This window comes from Fulmarus glacialis, unplaced genomic scaffold (genome assembly GCF_000690835.1).
Source record: "Fulmarus glacialis isolate BGI_N327 unplaced genomic scaffold, ASM69083v1 scaffold19840, whole genome shotgun sequence".
Taxonomy (NCBI): domain Eukaryota; kingdom Metazoa; phylum Chordata; class Aves; order Procellariiformes; family Procellariidae; genus Fulmarus; species Fulmarus glacialis.
Window position 1 is genome coordinate 13,680 of NW_009187364.1, and position 433 is coordinate 14,112.

The 433-nt window shown below is 60.7% G+C and overlaps 1 protein-coding gene across 1 annotated transcript in view; it reads left to right on the forward strand.

The window, feature by feature from the left end:
* Nucleotides 1-428, forward strand: part of SP1 (Sp1 transcription factor) — a gene marked incomplete at both ends in the record, with an annotated part of 12,853 nt that extends 12,425 nt beyond the window's left edge. Inside the window, 2 exon segments of the mRNA XM_009574944.1 lie at nucleotides 16-215; nucleotides 340-428. Coding sequence (XP_009573239.1) covers nucleotides 16-215; nucleotides 340-428 — 289 coding nt within the window.
* Between the last annotated feature and the right edge of the window lie 5 nt (nucleotides 429-433).

Here is a 433-nt window from a genome sequence, read left to right on the forward strand (position 1 = left end):
CCCGGCCTCTTTCAGGAGCTCTGAGGATCAGGATAAAAAAAAGCAACACATCTGCCACATCCCGGGCTGTGGGAAGGTGTACGGCAAAACCTCTCACCTCCGGGCTCACCTGCGGTGGCACACCGGGGAGCGACCCTTCGTCTGCACCTGGATCCTCTGCGGGAAACGTTTCACCCGGAGCGACGAGCTGCAGCGACACAAGCGCACGCACACAGGTAAGGCTCGGGATGCTGCTTCCCCCGGGGTCCATCATCTTCTTGCCGGCCTGAGTTTGGTGGTGGTGGTGGGGGCAAACTGGCCCAGCCTCTGCTTGACCCCTTTCTCCCTCCCTTCTTCCAGGGGAGAAGAAATTCGCCTGCCCGGAGTGCCCCAAACGCTTCATGCGGAGCGACCACCTCTCCAAGCACATCAAGACCCACCAGAACAAGAAGGG